Source organism: Drosophila serrata, unplaced genomic scaffold (genome assembly GCF_035046125.1).
Source record: "Drosophila serrata isolate PLE 108 unplaced genomic scaffold, ASM3504612v1 contig_165, whole genome shotgun sequence".
Lineage (NCBI taxonomy): Eukaryota > Metazoa > Arthropoda > Insecta > Diptera > Drosophilidae > Drosophila > Drosophila serrata.
The window spans coordinates 1,362,586-1,380,231 of NW_028257063.1; the positions used below are offsets into that span (position 1 = coordinate 1,362,586).

General features: G+C 40.5%; 2 protein-coding genes and 1 long non-coding RNA gene across 6 annotated transcripts in view; 1 reads left to right on the plus strand and 2 right to left on the minus strand.

The window, feature by feature from the left end:
• Positions 1–17,646, plus strand: part of LOC147644494 (uncharacterized) — a 194,250-nt gene that overhangs the window by 26,492 nt on the left and 150,112 nt on the right. The window contains exon 6 of one of the 4 annotated variants that reach the window (XR_015270392.1): positions 7,289–7,399. The exons of the other annotated variants lie outside the window; for them this stretch is intronic. This is a non-coding gene — a long non-coding RNA (uncharacterized LOC147644494). Of the gene's footprint in view, positions 1–7,288; positions 7,400–17,646 lie in introns of those variants that run through there. 4 annotated transcript variants of the gene reach the window in all.
• On the minus strand, positions 10,505–12,608 carry Klp59C (Kinesin-like protein at 59C). The gene has a single exon (XM_020947357.2). It carries the CDS (start codon positions 12,403–12,405, stop codon positions 10,558–10,560), a length of 1,848 nt encoding a protein of 615 aa, XP_020803016.2. The 5' UTR covers positions 12,406–12,608; the 3' UTR covers positions 10,505–10,557.
• Positions 15,486–17,233, minus strand: Gpdh2 (Glycerol-3-phosphate dehydrogenase 2). The gene is made up of 7 exons (XM_020944956.2): positions 16,889–17,233; positions 16,625–16,831; positions 16,306–16,494; positions 16,061–16,244; positions 15,850–16,003; positions 15,695–15,787; positions 15,486–15,629 (listed from the first exon to the last, which is right to left on the minus strand). The coding sequence occupies exons 1-7, from the start codon at positions 17,105–17,107 to the stop codon at positions 15,599–15,601; spliced, it is 1,077 nt and encodes a 358-aa protein (XP_020800615.1). The 5' UTR covers positions 17,108–17,233; the 3' UTR covers positions 15,486–15,598.

Below are 17,646 nucleotides of genomic sequence, written 5' to 3' on the forward strand. Positions count from 1 at the left end.
GTGTAGTTCGCCTTTTCCATTCGCATTTTGGGCCAAAAAAGTACGCAATCATTTTTCAATAAGCTGTATTAGCTTGTCAGCCAGCAGCTGGCGTTGCGTAGGCAGGAGCTGGTTGTAAACACACACCAGTAGTCCGTAGTATATACATCACCCCATATCGATGCTAGTACAAATGGTGAAAACATTCAAATATTGTCTCCGTTACGAAAATGCCCGCGGGCTTTTTGTGTCGGCCGTTTGTAATTTGATCGTTTGCCATAGTCTATTTTTGGGGGCTGTTCTCGATAACGATATATCCATACATTTTGTTGGTGTAGGTTGTAAATGAGCATAATACGGTAATCAGCCTATTATGCCAAATTACATTGTTTAGATGCCATAAAACAAATTGGTAAAACAATTTGTTTAATGTAATATTGGAATAAATTAGGTTTCATTCTTGATAAAACATAAAAAACTTTATTCTCCTATCAAAGTTCACCAACAATATTTCTACAATATATTTTAATACAACTAAGTATTCTTTGGCTATAAAGATTGGCCAACAATGTCCTATAACTATTCTCCCAATACATAAAAATATAAAATAGAGTTTTCTGAGAAAAACCACTTATTGGAACATATCCATCCATTGCGTAGTTCTCTATTAAGTGTTTGTGTACCGACAAATTGCAATCACAACGTGGTTGTGGGTTTTTGCGGGAACGTTGCAATTGGCAATTGCCTAAAAAGCCCCGCCCCTGACATCGACAACGACGACGGCTGCCAATAAGTTTGGCAATAAAGCCGGACTTGCTCCCTGCAACCGAGAACCGACCATAATTACAAGTTAATGGTGTCCGCATGTAAGCTGTTTCGCGCCAGTTTGCCAGTCCGGTACTGGCTGCGCCTTGTTGGTAATAACTTTATTAATTACGTCCTCGGACTTGGCAGGACACTTGCAAGGGCTGGGCAACAGCTGGCCGGATGGCCGCCCGATGCCGGGTTTTTGTGTGTGCGTCGTCTTATTAATTTATTCAATTTCCCCTTTTTACGGCCACTCGGAGTGAATTAGCAGCTGAAAGTGCTTTCAGCACTCTCTCTGCCTGCCACTTCATTTCCCTTTCAGAGCTTCAACTGAAGTTTAAAGCGGAGAACGTGGACCTTAAACGTCTTGGTTTGGGATTTATTACATTTTTCTTTAAGAAGACTGAAGGACATTATTTATATTTTTAAAGAGCTTTTTTGTGCAGAAAATAACAACTTAGTTAACTTTACAAGTACTCTATTGTAAACAATTTATGTGTCATAATGACAAACAGCTAAAGCTAATCGATGGCCGCGATAATTTCCCTTATTAATTTATATTAGCTATTATTATATTACGCATTTATATATTCCAAATTTGACCTTCTCCGCGGGAGCTTTAAATTATTGATATGTTATTAATGGCACATGACTTGTTTTATCCGATTATTGTTTTGTTTTAGCCCATCAATATTTAAGTATATTTACTACACAACCGACCGGAGCATTGTTTTACAAACTTTTTAATATAATAAAATAATATTTTTTCTCGCCCCAGATTAATGAAAAGTAAATGGAGCGAATAAAACAGTTAATGAATTAAATATGAGCAGGATTTTTTTATGAATCCTTCTCCCGCAAATAAATGTGGGTTTAGTTAAAAATTATGATAGCTTTTTACACATCGTTTTCATCTTGATAGAAATCTGCAAATATGTTCGCATAAATCACTGGCATTTGTACTTGAGAGGTGGCGGCTCATCAAAGACCGCCTACCGCCGACTGGTGCCTAAGCTCTCTGCGGTTTAGGAACCCCTCTGGGGGTCCAATGCCTCCTCCAAGTCCTCCCCAAATGACTCAAACGTTCAGCAGCCTGCCTGCCAGTCCACATATGGCAACTATTTTTCCGCAAATTGGTATAAATGATGGTGGATTAAGCCAAATGCTCACCATAAATAAGAATTCCGGATGGTACAGGGAATGAGAAATGAACAGAGGAACAATTTAACGAAGTTTGAAGTACTTAGTCTTAAACTATATTAAATAATAGGAAATAAATATATTTTTCAGTTAACTTTCAAAACATGTATTTTTATTACAATAAATAAGCAGTATTTTCCCTTGAATCCTTATTCAAAACATAGAAGGCTATAAAAACTAATATATATACCCCTCTAAGTGTAGGGTATAACATAAGACCCCAAGGCAAAGAAATTCCCTCGAGGAAGGCCACACCGAAGCAAAGCGCAGAAAAGTAGGCAATGATTTTTATTAATTGATAAGCATTTGCAACAAGTTGCACAGACACACGAGTAAACACACGCACACCAAACCCACAGTCCTTGTGAATTCGAGTGAAAAGTCCTTCTCCCTGAATTCGTTTCATATTTGAGGTAGGATTTATCATATCCGATAATCGCTATGCGATAAGAGTCCCCCGAGGTCTTTGAGGGAAACTAGAGCACACTAGGCGACTGAAAGGGAAAGTTAAGAAGGAGTGAGAGGGTTCATATAAGAGCTACATCAAAGCAAAAGGAATTCAGGGTTCAAAATAGCTGAGAAGAGCTTTTAAAAATAGAAATTCCAGCAAGTCTTGAAGCTAAAAACGACGTTTGAATGCACAGCCAAAACGAAGATAATTAATAATATTTTTGCTAACTAATTAATAGGAAAATTTAAAAAACTTTCCCGCGGGCCATTCACGGCTGACTAATTTGCCAGGCTAACAAAGAAAGCAAAGCGAGGAGAGTAGAGAGTAGAGAGAGTTGAAAGACAGCGAAAAATGCATTCTTCAAACTTTGGTCAATACGCTAGAAAAAAAAGACGGGAAAGAAGCACAAGTATTTATTCCTCAAAAAAACTTTTTTCGAACTCCTCCTGGCCCTGGTCCCTGGCACAAAGTTTGCGCTTTTCTTGGGCCATAAAGCAGGGAATATGGTAAGCAGGCAGGAGCAGGAGCAGGAGCAGGCAGTCGGCAAAGAAAAATGTGCACTTGTCAGCAAAAGAAAAGCGGAAAAGTAGGGAGGAAATCAAGGCAGGGCCAAAGAGACTTCAACTCGAACTCAAACCAAACAAACTGCAGTCGAAATCATTAAAAAAATGAAAGCGTAATTGATAAAGGGAATGTGCGGGCTGTGCGAGGTTTGGGTCGGGATGCCCGAGATGCCTCAAGTTTATTGCGATGACATCGTTAAAAGTCTACCAAAGTACACTTCTCATGGAGTATGCCTCCAGCTCTAGCCACCCTGCAGTTCCACTGCAATTCAACTGCCCTTTCTTTTTGGATTCCCTCAAGTGACTCCATTCAAGTGCCGAATTAGTGGCCACAAATTGGCCTGACTTTGGCCGAAAAGAAGCGATAGAGAGTGAGAGAGCGACTTAAAAGCGAAGCTAAAGATTCATTGCAGCAGATGGAAGATTAAGGAATGTGTGGTTAACTGTTTGGCAATTTCGTTGCCCAAAATTCAACACCCCAACCCACAGCCATATCCGTCCGGAAGAACTTCTTGTAAAATGCAAATGAGCGAAATATATATATACGTATTTTTGTGCCATTTGAGTTATTTTGAGCAAACTAAAAAGGCATTTCTCCAGGAAACAAAAGGCAGTCGAGTTGCCCAGTCAAGTGCTACTGACCCCTTTCAACCTTTTCCACGGTACTTAAACCGAACTAACAAAAAAGTTCCCTTCTATTTGACTTTCCCATCGGATAAAGAGTGAGGGAAAACTATAAAAGATGAAGGGCTCGCAACGGAAGATCCCTAGCCGCCTGCATAAGGCATTTGCATAAGTTGCTGTTAACCCTCTGAGTTAACCCTCTTTCCTCGTCGTTTTCCCTCAAATAACAAAAAAAAGTTTGTTTTCCGCGAAAAACGAGGCGGCCGCAAATTAAATCGTCAGCAGAGCAGAGAATGGTATGAAATAAAATGGTAAACTTTTTCACTGGCAAAATATTTGTATATATCCCTACCAATAAACTAAAGTTGAAAGATGTTTTAACGTTTTGAAATTTCCCCAAAGACAGGCGGAAAAGTTCCGCCACACAAATAAATCAATACAGTTTTGGCTTTCGTTACTGTTTTTGGCGTTTCCTTTGCCCTCGAGTTGTAAAGCAATCAAATTCAATTGAATGAAATCGAACTTTTTTGACGTCTAAACCTATAAAAAGTATATAAACATATATTTATTGAGATGATATTGAAGAGGCAAGTGGGAATTGGTTATATTTTATAAGCTAAAGTGTTGAGGAATAGTTTTAATCCATTTAGTAGGTTGTAAAAGAAAGGGATCTAAGGAAAATGTGTATCTAAACTTGAAATAAAACATAAAGCAATCATATAATTTATAAAAAAGTAATCTCTATCTCCCCTTTTACCAAGAACCCATCCTGATATCAAAGTTTTTGGCTTAATTAAACATATAATAACAGCTTATATTGTATCTAGAGGGAGTCCCTGTCAGCGAAAGTGTCCAACAAAGGCTCAGTGGTGAGAGAAAAGTTTAACACTTTTCCATTTGATAAGATAGAAATCCCTGCTACCCCTCATGGACAACTTCTGTCCACGCCCAGTCAATGCCAAGTTCAAGTTTTTCCCCCGCCAGAAGGGGTAAACAATATATAAAACAATAGGAGGGTAAAACTTTTTGCTTATTTTTATGTCTTCACATTATTTTCGGCTGCTGTGTTGGCACTTTATTACATTTTGACAAACGGAAAGACGTTCCATTCCCGCTCTGTATTCTCTTCTTTTATTTTTTGTTGTCCAACTGACATATGAATATGCTGTCGGGGGAGAGTTGATTGCTGTTTGCCCAAATTATGTTGTTAGAACTGGGGGGAGGGGAAAACAAGTGCCAAGATCGTAAAGTTAAGGCAGGAACTTTCCCCTAGGAGAAGGGAGAGTTGTGAAGGAAGTAAATTTGTGGCACCGAAGCGAGTCAATAAAGTTTCGCCATCTCATTCTGCTTCCTTCCTTCCTTCCTTCCTTAAGCGTGCCGCTTCCGGCCGGAGTTTAATTTTCTGGTTTATTTTTGTTTTCCCAGCCGAAATACTCTCACTCCTGCCATATGCTGGAAATCAATATGCGGCATTTATTATTCAACAGCAAACAAGAAACTCAAAATCAAGTCACTCAAGGCCGCCGCCTCCTCTTTGCCCCCCCTGCAGGCGGGCCAAGGTTGCCGCAAATTAAAATTATAAAAAGAAATCATGTATACGCATTACGTATAAATAAAAATTCATACTTGAGCGATACTTGGACCTGTGTTTGTGTATATACAAATATTCCGTGAGTGAAGGAGGCGGAAAGGCGGGCTCAAAGTCACGCGATTGTGGCCCAAAGTCAAGTGCCTTGCACAAGTTCCTTTCACTTTGGCCTGACTTTTTGAGTGCGTTTTCCATTTAATTACTGTTTTCTCTTTTGGCCTTTCTCTTCTTTATTTATGTTTTTGTTTTTTGTGTGTCCTTTACTAGTAATTATATTCGCAATTCGGCCCAATCAGTTGAATGTCACATAATGGGGAGTGGCAGTTGGCCTATTGATTGGTTTTCAATTAATTTCCTTTATTTTTAGCATTGCGCAGTGTTCTTTTGATTTATTTTGTATTTTTGTAATCGGAATGGAGGAAGGTACTTACTGAAAATAATATTTCAGGCTGAAAACAGAAGCTGAATACATTTCTTTTCCTTATTATAATGAAAGATAATTAAAAACTTTATGAACTATAATAGTTTATAGATTCTTCCATACAAGATTTTCTCGTATTTGAATCTTCGCGACCTTAAGAACTTCACAAGACCTTTCGAGGTAATTGACTTTGAAATCGGCTATCTTTACGCCTCAAGCTCCCCCGCAAGATGCATAATCCACTTAGCCTTGGACATTTTTGGGAGGCAATCAAAGGTGGCATGTGGCATGTGGCTTGTGGAGTTCGGCGGAAATAAGTGTGTGTCCTGATGTTGGTAAAGGGAAGAGACTGCACCGAGCAGACAGTCATTATGAGGTTGGGGAACCTTAATAACCAAACACATCCTTCCTGCTTGGCTGGCTCGCTCTTCCTCGGCCCGTTGCCTTCTTTTTGTCATTTTCATTTTTCCTGAATATGTATAGTATGTATATATATATATTTTCCTTCGCGTTAGACGACCGGGTCTGGGGTTCAGGGGGAAAATTCGAGTCATGTGTGGCCGACATGCATAATTCAAAACGTGGCTGGGAAAATGTTTGTCCTGCTTCGAGAGTGTGTTTGTGTGTAGCCACTTTTTTTTATGTGGGTAATTCTACCAATGTGTGGATTTTTTTCTCCCCTTTTTTTTTGTGGGCCAACGCAATTTTTGTATGCAGCAAAGAAAAAAAAAGAAAAAACCTTCGCCTTCTGTTTGACATATTTTTCACACACAGTGCAGCAGCGTCTGCTTGTTAAATTGTTGACGGCAATTTTGGGGTTAGCGTGACAAACACACACACACACACAAACACACTGCCAAACATGTTTATACACACCGGCATGAAAAGGAACTCACCCACACAAGGACATGCCAGTGCAAAAACCAACTTGATGTTTGTTAAGTTCCTTTTGGCGACTTGTGGTAGAAAAACGAACTCTAGTTTAACAGTCTTCCTACGATTTTTTCACACTTTTTGGTAGCTTGGGGGAGGAGAATTGCATCTTTATGGAAGAAAATAAACTAGAAAGGGTAGCATAGAATGCGGAAGTTAGATGTCTTAGTCAGAGCTTATACATTTTGGTACTGAAGGGTACAGTCATTCGTTTCTGTTCTCGAAATTAAAGAGAAAGTAATTTGTGATGCTGGTGCATTGCAAGCAAATCTAGGAAGAGAGAGCAAAAGAGTGAGAGAGAGTGATATTTCCAATAAGCTATATATAAGCGTATATAGAGACTCGAACTTAAATCAAGAGCTCAAAGGACTACATCGACCAGTTCACTCCATTCCATTTTTAATTAGGTTTGCATGCAATCGAAGGATACAAGACCCCCCTTGTAAGCCTTGCCAAGTACTGATGGTTATTATTATTATTATTATTATTTCCCTATAAATAGCTATAGTACAATGCTTATCCAATGCATTCCTCCTTATCCGTTAAGTGCTTAATATTGTTGGCTATGGAAATTGAAATTAAACCATACCCCAGCACCATTTCCGTGTTGATCTCACACCATTTTTAATGGACTTCCCACCGACATCTGACAGTAGTGTTATATATGCAAAGTTACTTTTTATCTTTGGCCATTTCTCTCCGACATTTTCCCCTCCATAAAGCCAGGCACGCGAAAGGACGAACGGACTGGGCGAGGCGGGATTGAGAATCGCTTGCATGTTTAGCACTTGACGGCTTAATGGCGAACAATTTGGGTTAAGACAAGAGGGAACGCCCCTCTCAACTGGACTCCAACTCTGGCAGCAGGGACTGGCCTGGATTAAGGGATATATAACTGGATATATACACAGCTCTGTGCAAAGGCTGGGGGCTTAAACCGGGACATTTCAATTATGGTAAGAGGCCTTAAAGAAAGCCCCTGCCAAGTTATGGAAATTTAAGTCACCAAAAACCAACAGAGAGAGAGAGAGAGAATTGAAACTAAAATAAAATAATAACAATCTCAATTGTCCCTCCAAAAACTGAAAGTAAGCGTTTTAAATTCATTTAATCGCTTTCCCCTAATAGAATGCATTCGAAAGATGAAAATCTCATTTGCCGGACAATTGTTTTAAATGCAACTGTAATTCGAGAAATAAATAATGCGCCCCGAGCAGGGTGAAGCGTCGACATAAGGGACTGAACTGGACAGGACAGGACAGAAATTGGACAAAACACGGACACCACTCACTCCCTTCCCTTGCTCGCCCGCATTACGACCAATAGCCCTTGGCCAAAACAGGACAAACAACATGGCCAAGAAGGGGTAAGAGATGGGGGATATGGGTGCCAGGATGGGAGACTGGCCAAAGGATTGAGCTTGAAGCTTAACAAACATGCAGCTGCCAAGAATTTATTGGCTGGACAATGACAACGACAAGGACCGAGCAGGACAATTATCATTGTAAACATTTTGCCATGACTCTGGCAAAATGAGGAATGGACACAAGCGTGGTTTAAACTTGCCATTCCAGTTGGTTTTTTACTAAGGTTCCAAGAGTATGTGTTTGCTTACATCTCGTATTTAAAGTGTGTTAATTTTGAAGTTTAGATGGGTTCCATTAGAAACTGGTTCTGTTGGATTATTTTTTTCCTAAATATAAGTCTGATGTTCCCCAATTTAAATACATTTTCTGGAACAAAGTCTCTACCTCTTTATATTGAACTCTCCTTAAATCATACTCCAGCTGAAGCTGAAGCCTCACTTGATCCCATCTCATCCATTCCATTAACGTCTCTCTATCTGCTACGATTGCCGCGAGCAAAGTTTTCCTGGGCAGCGTTTCAGTTTCAGTTACATTTTCCCAGAGTAAATTCTAAGAAATGACGATGACGATGGCGATGGTTCTTCAGCGAGTTCTTCAGTTGCAGCCCTCGAGTTGCAAAAGTGCATTAGACACAAAAGTAATCGATACTGGATGAAGAAGCTGCCGAAATGCTTTAAGCTCTCCTCCAAAACCAAACCAGGATGGGATGTGTTTAAGCCATCTCGCCTTGACTGGGGGCTTGGCTTTGCCAAAGAAAATTTGTTGTTAAGTTTACATTCATAGGACTTATCAGTTTTCCCCCGAAATTGAAATGTTTGCACTTCGCTGAATCTGCGCGGGTTTCCTTCCGGTTTTGTTTGCTCAAAGCTTGTGGGGATGTGATGTGTGTGTGCTTATCGAATTTACTTACTTATTTAGGTAGAGGAGTCATGTTAATGGCATATTAGAAAGCCATATAGATGATGGGCGCCCGGGATGGATGGATGGGATGCTCTAGCCGTTTTAATGTCAGGTTAGGTAAACACTTTGCGAAATGAATTAACTTTAAGCCGCAAAATTTGTGCGTGTGTGTGGGCGCTCGCAGTGTGTGTGTGAGTGTGCATACATAAATGCTCGTAATTGTTTATTTACATAACTTGGCATAAGATTAAAGACGCTTTTGATTAACGATGCGAGAGACAGGAGGGACTTGAAATTAAATTGCAAACATTAAATGCTTGACAGCAGGCCTATGAAGACACATCTCCTACACTTTGTAACAAATAGTTGAAATTTGAAACTTTAATTTGTTATTATGAGTCTTTTTTGTGATGTAGAAATATTTACAATCAATAAAGTTTGTTTATTTTTCTTGATATTAAAGTGGATTAATTTATTTCGCTTTATTATACCATAGCTTAATTGCTTAAGAAAGCATATAAAACTGTTCAACTTGAATAAAACTAAAACTCGGTTAAAAGCAAGCGGAAGAATATAATTTCCTTTATTAGTTTGCCAACGGAAATGTTGAAGTTTTTCCTCCACAAAAGTTTCCCCGGCAAACAGAGCGTATGAGCAATGTGAGCCACAAGCAGGATCCTCTTAAAAAACACAAACATTATAATAGTTAAATATAAATAATTACCATTTTGCATTATGCAGATGCCATAACTCAAAGAACATCTCACTCTCTCTCTCTCTTTATGGCACATTTCCCGATTTCAATTAGTGCCAAATGCAAAGGAATAACAAAATTTGCTGCCTCATCCATATTCATTCAGCCTTGGAGCATTTATGTGCGGATTTGCGCGAAAAATGCCAAAAAGTTAAGCGCGAAGGCGAAGGCTGGGGCAAAGCCGCCCTAAGCCATAATTTAATATATTGACACAAAGCTTTGTCGTAAGACGTGTCTTGGCACCATCATAATCCCCAATATTGTATATTGACAGCTGTCAAAGGAGCCACTTCCCTCCACTCGCTCCACCCACCTCCTCCAAAGCAAAAAAAAGAAGAAAAGAATCCTGTAAGGAAAAAAAGTAAGTTTTTGGCTTAATGCGCAACTATGCGTAAAATATTTGCGCTTAGTTTGAGTTTCGGCATAGGAAATGTAGTCACACACATGAACCCACCACAGACAGCTACGTGTGCCGCAGGCTGAAGGACACGGCAGGATGTGGAGTGGAGTGGTGACAGCTTTAAGAGGCCCGGGAATAACTGCCACCGCCGTCAGTAGTCTTCAATGGGCAGAGATTACTCTCGGCGCCAAATTCAAATTAAGTCTCCGCACAATAGACCCTGTGCTCTGCGTTGCTAGGCTCCATTCAAATTTATTATCCGAGAACCTTCTTTTAACGAAACGAAACTGAAACGCACTGCCACCGCAATTTCATTTACTTTACTTTAGTTACCTTCTCGAGGGTGTTGATGAAAAGTCCTTAGTTTAACCTGTAGTTAACACACTTTAGTGTGTACTCTGTGGTTGCATCCTAAATGGCAGACGATTTGAAATTTGAAGCAGACTAAATAATTGTGTATTGTAAGTGTGGAGGGAAGTAGGTTAATTATTGTTGGGAAAATTAAAGTCCTGAGGGATTTTGATAAGAAAATATCTTTAATTTTGAAAGCTATCAAGACCTTATGTTGCCTTAGGGAAAATTACGTCCTCGAAATGCATTATGTCTTCCAAATCTGGGATGCCTGGACCGTCTCTGGCTTCGGTTTAAATCATTGGCGCTGTTGTTGGTAGCGGCTTCTCTATCTTGCTCGTCTGGCAGCGAAGTGGACGAGGTAATAGGATTAGGTTGCTGGTCCTCACTCTGACTGAGTACATCTGGCACAGAGTTTCTGCCGGATGCAGAACGAGCATCAGCAGGATTAGCTAGAGGCGTGTTCATCAATCGTCTCGGAATCAATGAGTCCACAGTCAGTTCCTTCACTCGATCTGCATAGCGTAGGGTATTTAAAGTGTGCTCCACCGAATGCAGGCCCGGCGATATCATGGCTATCATGCATGTCTTGACCTTCTTGCCGCCTATAAACGAGTCGCGCAGAACCTGGGTGAGCTTGGAGCCCCTGAAGGGCAGGTGAGCCGACTGGCGACCCAAGGCCCGGATGCACTCCTTGAGCACCAGCAGCGACTTGTTTATATCCGAACCCTCCAGACGCGTCTGGCGATCGGAGCTATTATTGTCCGCTCCCCGCTCATTCCCGGCCAGATCGATCAGTGAGAACTTGCCATGCGGGCGCTCAAATTCGGGAATCGTGGATTGTTTCCGGAGGACGATCTGGAAGACGGCATGGGATCGTGAGGACTTGGAGTTGGCAGAGGTCTGACCCGAAGTGCGAACACTATTCCCGAGGTCGAGCAGGCACAGGACATCGTTGACGCTCTGCACCCTATTCTCGGTTAGGCCCACCACTTGAACCTGCTGCTGACCATCCTCCAGTACCTTCAGCTGTGGCTTTCCCGGCACCAAAAGATCGTACACCCGCGAGCCGTAGATCTCAAAGAAGCTGCAGGACACGCTAAGGTTCAAGCTGGCATATGTTGGCGATTCCAAGTGGCTGAACACATCCTTGGTGGCCATTGCGTAGATGCCATCCAAAGAGTTCTGCTGATGTCTCCCAGTGAACTTTCCACCCATCGTGTGGGTTTTGCCGCTTCCTGTCTGTCCGTAGGCAAAACAGGTGGCCATTCCGCCCTCGAAGATGTGACGGATCAGGGGACGGGCAGTGAATTCGTAAACGGTGGCATTGGAGCAATTCTCATTAAAGGCATGGTCGAAACGGAAACTATGGTTCTCCAGGAATTTCACCATATTGACATGCTTTCGCGGCTCATGCACCACCAAGTGGTCCCGCGAGTGTATGCTAACCACATCCAAAACCGTCTTGTCCGCCAACTCTTTCTGGTTGAGGGGCCTCTTCCTCACACAAACCATAATTTGGTGCTCCTTTGTGGGTTCCTTGGCCACATTTTGGGGGGCATTTTTTTGAGCATTGAGCATCTCCTGACGATGCAGACGTATCATCCTGGCAATCTCCCAATTCGGGTTACCCGGATCCTCGTTCATGTGCTGCTCCCGCAACTGTCGCTCCCTGTTCTGGAGTTCACGTCTCAGTTCACGCTGTTGCCGCAATTTGTCAATCTGCAGGACCACCTCGTCCTGTCGATTCGGCAGCATGAACTGTGCCTCCACCTGGCGCGGCGGCATAACTCCGCCCATGCCCATCTTTCCAGCCTGGTATCTGGGTGCTATAGATGCAGTTTGATTAACCTGTAGCCTGCTGTATCGTGGCGGATCAAAGATCTGCGGATTCATCAGAACCACCAGCTCCAGAGGCAACTCCTTGCCGCGCACTGCATTCCCCTCAGGCCACTCCACTGTCACAATATTATTGGTGCCGCCATCCAGCTTGATGATGGTTCCCAAGTGGACGCGTCCATCGGAGCGCCGGATGAACACCTTCTGGTTGATGGACAGTAGATCCATGATTGTGATTATTTCTGGATTGTTTATACTATAAATTTAATTGGCTTTACTGCAAATTTTCTAAAAGTTATGTGTGTAAGGTGGATTATAAATGGATTAATTCCATAGATTTTTTGTGTTTACTGCAAAGCCAAAAAAGGGGATGCTGAGACAGGCTAGGCAAAGCATGGAATAATCTAAACTGGAGCTATGACAACTTTGTCAAACTTTGATTTATATAAGGAATGAATGATTTATGTTCAAATAAGATGAAAGTTGTATCATTTTCAGGCAAAGCTAAATAAATACTGAAGATGCTTTAATCTATAAGCTACTCTTTACAAGTTTAGTAGTCTAAAAGCCAATACCACACATCAATAGGGATTAAAACCACGCTTTGACCAGGAATTAAACTATTTTAGAATTTGGTAACACTCGTCTATGGCCGCCTCCTCCTGGACCCATTCCCTGGGATATCTATTCCAGCGAGGATTGTTTTAGCTATTTGTTCAATTTGAGGGCAAACAACACAGGCAGCAACAATAACCGAATCAACAAACAACACCACCAAGGATCTCTCTCCCTCGGTGTGTTTTCTATTTGCCAAGTGGGTGGTCATGAAATGAAGCATTCTTTTAGGCGCACAACCGTGGAGAAGAGGACGAGGAGGAACAAGTTGCAGATATACGTTTGCATAAGCCGAGACGTGTGTAACGTACCAAATTGTTATTTATTTTTTGAAGTGCCTGCGCCACTGCCTGTATCTTTCACACAAAGGTGTGTGCGTGTGTGAGTGTGTGTGTGTGTGTGGATCCTGTATCCTGCCAGTAACTCGGTATCTCGTGTGTTTTTGCATGGAGATGCATAGATACATTGCCCGATTGGGTACGTGCAACTTGTTTCGGTCTTTGGTGGCATCTTGTTTGCCATTTGTCATCGCATTTTGCTAAATTTACCGTGTAATTATCGGTGAAGGAGAACGCAGTCCTCTATTTTCATATTGTTGATACTATTTTGCTCTGCTTTTCTGGGAAATGCATCATGAAATTATTTAAACAGCTTTATTAAATAAGTTAAAATTGATGTTACACTATATATTTATTGTGCATATTTATTGTGCATCTAGGATTCATTGGAAATTATAAAGGATCTTCATATATCCTAAGCATTCCCCCTTAAATTTCATAAACTTGCATAGATCTTTTACCAATCCAAGTGATTAAGGATTTTTTTGTTAGTTTTTCTGTCTGAATTATAAATTAAATCCAAGTTCAACTCTCTTTTAAGACTAATTAAAATGTTTAACACAGTGGCTTCAACATTTTAAATCAAATCGAATTATTTTGTAATCAAAACTTGTCAACTTTATTGTCATAGAATATAATATTTTTTCTCTGTCTGTCCCAGGGGCACACCTGTACCCCACCTGATATGCAAATTTCCATAGCTTTTTCTGTTTGCCTATGTTTTAGGGGGTTTCGAGAGGCATATTTGTTTAGCCACAGTCCGAGGACAGTTGGCTATCGTTTCGTTTCGTGGGATTTCCATTTCATTTTTTGGAACCGGCACGTAAGCTGGAATATTTGCTGTATGTGCTGGCCTAAACTGACAAATCTAAAATGAACTAATAAAGCCATTGAAATGGAAAACAGTTTTACCATAAAAAAAAGAAAAGCATATGGAAAATGGAATTTTATATAAATCTGAAAAGCCATTGAACTGCATTAACTTTTTTTATGTATCTTCCCTGAAGACTGATTTCATGGCTGGGTAATCTTTTCACATCTATATTGTTTTGTAGATTTTTGCTTGTTGCTCTCACCACCCGCTAAATTGTTTTTGTAGACCAGTTTCAATGATTTTTAAAATATATCACACACAATAAGTGTCATTTGGCAGGGATTAAATGCTATTTGCTAATGTAATCAAATTGGACAATTTCGACAGTTGGACTAATCCGTTTACATAATCCGGATGCAATCAAGCCACCACATGGCATGTTCCCCCCACTGATTACAGCCTTTGTCATTTTAATTTAGTTATGCCTGAAAAAAATGGTATTCAGAAAATAGAAAATCAAAAAAGCAAAACCGAAAACTAAATGAATTGGATAAATTATTTAATAAATAACAATTTGATTGACTTTCACGAACAAAAAGTTAACAACAGCAATCGGTGGCAGTCGTCATCAACATATAACAACATGCTTATTTCCAATAACTCCAGAGGCGTTGGGTATAGGTTTTTTTGTCCTCCACCATGGGCTTGGGCCAGAAATAGTAATAAATTTCTTGGCCCAGACTTGTGAGTTTGTTCATCTTTGCATCCTCGACAACAGCATCTTCTTTGGCTGGCAACTTAATTATTATTAAGAAGCCTAGAACTACCAACAGGAGAGGGAAGCCATACGACTTGTACGGCTTAAAAAATCCCATCTTCTCGAGCACAAATCGAAACATTAAAAATTTTTTTTGAATACTTTCTTTTCAAATAAATTCGCTTTTGACTATTTTGTAGACAGGGACTGACTGACTTTACTACATAGAAAGTTCACTGAACTCTGAGATTTGAGATCTGCTCGACAGCTCGACAGCTTCTCCAGTGGTTGCTCCCATTTCCTCAATTTCGAATTGGAAAGCACTACACACAGCCTCCTTGAACATAACAATGCCGGGACGAAAGAAAGAAAAACTATCGGACATGAAGGAAAATACCACATAAATTTATACGCAGCTGAGCCATTGGGAAAAACAATGAGATGGAAAGGAGGGCCAGGCCGTCGGCTAGGTTTCTTTGCCCATTCATATTCATCCGGATTCAGATCCGGATCCCCCGGCTGAAGTGATTTCCGTTGTTTTTTTCTTATATTTCTTATATCGTACTCGGAGCGAAGCGGAGCGGAGCGTTGGTGCATTCAATGGAGTGCACTCTCCGCAAAGGAATACTTGAACTGCAACCCAAGAAAAGACGCACAATACAAATGTCGAGGGGCTTTTGTTTGAACATCGAGTGGGACTCCGTCCTGGCAAATACCATATTTATATGTCCCTCTAACCCAGGACAAAGCCCTGTCCCAGTAAGAAAACAAATTGCTGGTGCTGTACGGTTTGATTTTAGCTTGAAATCTGGTTTTATTTAAATCTCATTATGCATTCTAAGAGGACTCTTCCAATGCAGGAATGTGTTGCAGAAAGAAATAAAAGAAGGAACTACCTCAAAGCTGGAATGTGTGCATCGGATGGAAGCTGCAGGTAGAAGATATTATTATTATTCAAGGATCACTTGAGGATATTTCCAAGAGCTAGCTTACATGTCCTCGCGGGCCTTCAATAGAGTTTCCACCAAACGGCTCAACGGAGAGTCGCCAATGCAGATCTTGTACACAGCGGTAAAGAGCGGAAATCTATCAACAAAATGAAATAGGGATCAACAGGAAGAGTTTATGAATTTCACTCAGATCTTTACTTATCCTCCAAACCCTTTTTCTTAAGCATATGATGGACTAGTTCGGCTGTCACAGGACCCAGAGGCTCATGTCCTGGTATAAGGATATGCTCCAGTTCACTCAACGGCTTGCCGGTCTTTACAAATGCCTCGGCCAGCTTTCGATTACGATTAGCTAGATAACAGAGTATAAATATATTAAGATATATATTGTGCAATTAGTTTTCATTACCATAACAACTAGTGACCAAGTCGGATATGCCGCAGGACTCAAAAAATGTGCCCATACGGCAGCCAGGATAAAACACATCAACAAATTGCAGCATTTCCAGAAATCCCCTCCTAATAATCCCAGCCTTTGTATTCTCATTAAGCTCCATGCCATCCGAACAGCCAGCGGCAAAAGCAATTATGTTCTGCAAAAATAAAATAAATTATATATGTTTAAATATATATTTTGTTGTATGCTGTTCTTACCCTCAAAGAGGAGCATATTTCCACACAATCGGCATCCTCGGTGACCACCACACGGAATGTGGGTGACCTGAAAATATCATGCAACACACGATAATATTTCTGATCGCGGCAACCCACAGTTCCCTCGGCAAAGTGATCGTTGGCTAACTCATAGGCCAGGTTACAGCCCACCAGCACTGAGCAGGGAATCTGTAGGAGAGAAATTAATAAAATATATGAGAAAATATAGGGAAAATACAAGACTTGGAAACCCATCAGCAGATAAACTTGTCAATCATAAGTATACTTTAAGGAGTGTTAAAAATATCACTTGAAATACCTTCAACTGTTTCATAATAATTTGAGATATCAATACAAACTGTCCATCATCTCCACGCTCGAAACCCTTGATTAGGGAAACGGCATGAGCCGTGGGTTTAACTTTGCCCAGCAAGGTTTTGCAACAGCTACTGACAAAAGTCGGTGGGATAGCAAATATTATAATATCTGCATCCCGAGCCGTGGCCACAATATCATTGACAGCAACCTGTTATTATACATAAAATTTAATATATAAATATCATTAAATTTCAAGTAAACCCACAATATTTGGCGGCAATTCAAAGTTAGGCATATATTTGAGGTTTATATGCGTTGTATTTATGATTTCGGTGAGCTTGCGACCATCCACTATTTCCTCGTAAACATACATCAGGACCCTTTCATCAATGGTTTGTGAATTTATCACATTTCTTCCCACATTGCGGGCTATAGTTGTGGCCCAACTTCCCGATCCTATGAGGCAAACCATTATCTTGTCCATCTTGTTGGGAGTAAAATCAAGAAATGGTGGTTCTGTAAATTTCTTTAAATATTTTTAGTAATTGTGTAATTGTAGTGACACTTAAAACTAGGATGTGTATGTTATATTTCTGATTTAAAAGTGATATTTAAATGGTCCTAAAAAAGGTACATCGTTCAAGACGCATTCGTAAGAGAATATCTCCCTTACCGAATGCATTCATAAGTCTATCCCTGTAAAACAGGCTGTTGTTTTCAAGTTTTAAAAATAACATCAAGACAATTTTCTGATTAAGAAGAAGTGTAACTCCACTGTTAACCCAAAAAATAAAATATCCATATATATATTAAAGCCTTCCACAGCGCAAATACACAATCAGATATTAATATATATACGCATCCATATTTACAGGCACATAAGTTCCGTGTACACACATATATTGATTGAGTGCTGGGCAAACAATTCATCAGTGTATCGGGGTGGGATAAAAATTACGTATACGTCACGTTCGCCAAACTGGCAGGGCAAATAATTAACTGTGGCAACAGTTTTTTTTTTTC